At 30.1% G+C, this 3,936-nt stretch overlaps 1 protein-coding gene across 1 annotated transcript in view; it reads right to left on the bottom strand.

Annotated features, from left to right (window-relative positions):
- The window catches only part of LOC105619452, a 25,443-nt gene that overhangs the window by 18,704 nt on the left and 2,803 nt on the right, over positions 1-3,936 (bottom strand). The window contains exon 3 of the mRNA XM_012200969.1: positions 2,857-2,935. Coding sequence (XP_012056359.1) covers positions 2,857-2,935 — 79 coding nt within the window. The remainder of the gene's footprint in view (positions 1-2,856; positions 2,936-3,936) is intronic.

The raw sequence follows: 3,936 nt of genomic DNA, 5'->3' as shown, positions 1-3,936 counted from the left end.
GTAGTGTGTGTGTGTGTGTGTGTGTGTGTGTGTGTGTGTGTGTGTGTGTGTGTGTGTGTGTGTGTGTGTGTGTGTGTGTGTGTGTGTACTTAGGTTTCATTGTACAAAAGTTAAAAAGAGATAGTACTACTTCGATTTTTTTTATTCAATTTGGTATGGAATTTAATAAATCTTATTGGAGTTTTTTTCGTAAAAGAGCGATTGTTTGATTTACTGTATGCCAAAATAAAATATAGCTTATCCACGGCAAATGTATTTTACTATCGCGACAAAATCGCTTTGATACGACGAAATGAGAAGATTTGTCATAGTTACAATGTTTTCCAGACACGATATTTTCTGCAAATAAAACTCTTATAAGAATTCTTTTCATAATAATGACATGTTGGCAAAATTATTTTTTCTTCGCATCACGGATCTCGACTATCTACGCGTCCTTTTATTCGAGATGAAAGAACGGAATCCAGTTCCGCTAGAAGTTGAATATGTCCTTCCTGCTCCATTTCCTCTTTTTCTCGTGCTCAGCGCGCTTTTACTTTCATGGTCGAGGAAAGGAGTTACCGGTGTCGACCGATCCGGCATCGGCATTTCAGTCACGAGGAAGATTTCTCGTGCAAACCATTGCCGTCACTATTCCCTTTCCTCGACCTCGAGAAGGCTGCTGGTCACGGGAGGTGGCATGTATGCATGAACATTGCAAGATATGCCATTTACACGTGGCCATGATCGTCGCCTGTCGTTCTCTAATGTTGCCAGTTCGTAATGTTGAAACACGTGCAACAACTCGTCGATCAAGTCAATAAACGAGAAACTCATTCTCGTGAGAAGCAAAAAATCTAATAGATCTGTTGATACATGAGTTACTTCCGCTGCTTGTAATCGGCACTTTTCTTTATTTAGAACCAAATAAGTGATACAGAGTATATTTTTTTATCAATCTATATTGATGTAATATATATTTCTCTTTCCTTTTTTTTGTTTTTTTTAGAAGATTTAGAATAATGCATGAAAATAATGTGCACATATAATAAAATTATTTCTATATATTTATTTCCATAATGTATTTCAGAAAGAGATTTCATTTGAAATATCTTGAATTATATTTAGAATCTTGATGATGCTAGATCAAAATCACATAATAATTTGCTGAGAGAGAAAAAGAAATTTTGAAATGTTTTATTAAAAAAAAATAAGAAATTTGATTACTTATTCTCAGCAGTGCATGAAAGATGCAAATAAATTGCAAGTGGCAGAATCAATTTCCTTGTAATGTAAAATCAATGGTATTCTTGCGAAAAAGCGGTCAATACTGTTCATCTCTAGTAATTGGCAGTTTTACAGCAATGTCTACTTTTCAGCTTCCGTTATGTATATTGATTTAGTTTAAATTTTCAAGAAAGAAAAAGAGAAATTTAGCGACTTAGCAGCTATCACACAGCGTTGTAAATTATATTATTAACGCGCGGCATTTTGTTTATTTTATGTGAAACATCCAATATTTCAATATTTCATGCTGTCTACGATGCAAATAGATTGCATTCTTATGCATCTTTACAGCGATTTCATGCTAATTGTTGTTAATAAATGTTTAATCATAAAAATAAAAATGTTATGTCCGTCACGCCGACTGTCTGGCTAATTTCCTTGAATACCACTGGCAGATGTTACAAGATAGTGATACATTAATTAAAATCCGCGTATCATGCATAAATACGTAAATGTATTTTTTTAATTTTCGAAATCTTTTCAACCCGAAGGATTCTCTCCAAAATCATTTTTTCAAGATGTATACAGAATAAATTTAAAGAATGCTGTTTTACGTATATCAATACATTTTGTGTTATTTGACATGATACCAAAAAATAAAGATTTTATTCGTTTTTATTATTATTTATATTATTACTCGTACAAAAATTGCCGTGTCATATAAACAAACTAAAATATTAATTAATATTAATTAATTTTGATAAAATATTAATTAATTTCTCAAGTAAAGTATTTCGCTTTTCAATTTATTCATTCTTAACTGTACATATTTAAGTACTTTTATTTCTTTGAAAATATAGATAATTATTTCTTTGAAAATATAGATAAACATTCATATAATTCCATTTAAAATCGATTTAAAATCATTTATTATCTCCAATATGGGTATCTAATCTCATAAAATTATATATAACAGAAAGTAATAAATCAGCTTTAATGTGAATATACCTATCTTTAAAACTCTCATTGAGTTAATACACGTGTTATTACATCTAAATTTCAAATTCTCATTTATATAAATTTTAGGAAGATTTGAAGAAGTAAGATATTAAGACATCACACGACAGCAATACCAAAAAATTTTTTGTGATTCTTATTTCTGAGTGATGTCTTGCATGAATAATAAAAAAATAACATTCTAGAAGTGAATATTCTTTTTTTTTGCGTACCAGAAAATTAATTTCTCATTAATTATATATAAACGACGAAAAAGACTGTTTGTCCTTGACGCCCACAATGGCATCTTTTTTTCTTTCTCTCCATCATGACCCGACTCATTATACATTCGGCAACGTGCGTCGTATATACGCGCGTAAACATAGCTTTCGGAATTCCTCTACTATCACGGATCTTATTGAAATAGACAGATTATATAAAAGTCAATTTGGCAAAATTTTCCATTTCGCCACCGGAATTCATAAAAGCAAAATAAACCAGATTGATAATATATAATATATTACGGTCGTTAATCGACATAACTGGGAAAGTACACATGTTTCCACCAAGATATATTTTTCAGGAATTTATATTGCCGGACGACAAAGTTCTTTTTAGCGAAATCTGTATCTTCGAAAACAGAGAGTAACTTACGATCGATAAGCGAATCTCTCCGCCTCGATGGCCGAACGTGCTCTCGCTTGCAAATCATGATCTACTCCGTAGACGTACTCTGTAACAAGAAAAGTGCAGACTGTTATATACATTTATGTCTTTTAATTTACATACATCAAAGATCAAGTACAAAATCGCGTTATGTACATTATCTAAAGCATAGATTTATTATTTTATTAAATAAAAAATTATCTCATGTCAGGTTATAATTTTAAATGAATAAATTTTAGTTCTTCAAATGTGCAGATATTCGAAAATATTAGAGTTATTCTATCAATAATAATAATTATTTTTGTAGACATTAGGAATTTTTTATCGTACATATCTTTTTCTCATATATTTGAAACAGAATAAGGTAAATAGGAAATCCTTGACATACATATTTATGTTTTATATACATGCTTCAGAATTAAAATACCTATGTCGTAACACAAACACATGCATGAATGAAAAAAATCATATACATATAAAAAAAATGTTAAATATTAATTATTGAAATCCTTAACAAAGATTCCTTCTATTCTGATTCGTGATGAAATCTTACAATGTTACAATTCTAATTTCTCGAACATTTTACGTGTGTGTGAGAGCAATCTCACTATTGTCTTTCATTTCCTTTAAATTGGTACCACCAACTCGCTTCCTCCTTTACGTAATTAGACTTTGGCAATTTACTCTTGAATAACAAATAACAAAATCGTAGACCAATATGATACAAAAAATATTTCACAAATAAATCCATGTTTATATAAATAGATTTTTACAAAGTATTTTATTTGTATGTACTTTAATTAAGTTTTAGAAGGAAAGTATTGTACATAGATAAGTACAATATTTATTTATTATTAGAATTAACATTCTAGAGCAAATTCTCTAAAGATGCGTTATTTGATTCATTCAGATGTTAAGAGCTCGAGCAGTAGAGAAAGAGATAAATAGATAGATAAATAGGTAGATAGATAGATCTTTCTATCTATGACAGATAGAGAAAGAGAGAGAGAGAGAGAGAGAGAGAGAGAGAGAGAGACGACAGCACCAACTATACAACATATATCTTTA

The sequence above is a fragment of the Atta cephalotes genome (assembly GCF_000143395.1).
Source record: "Atta cephalotes unplaced genomic scaffold scaffold00021, whole genome shotgun sequence".
NCBI classification, from domain to species: domain Eukaryota; kingdom Metazoa; phylum Arthropoda; class Insecta; order Hymenoptera; family Formicidae; genus Atta; species Atta cephalotes.
Note: the sequence above shows the minus strand (reverse complement) of the source record. Positions and strands in the feature narration are given on the sequence as shown.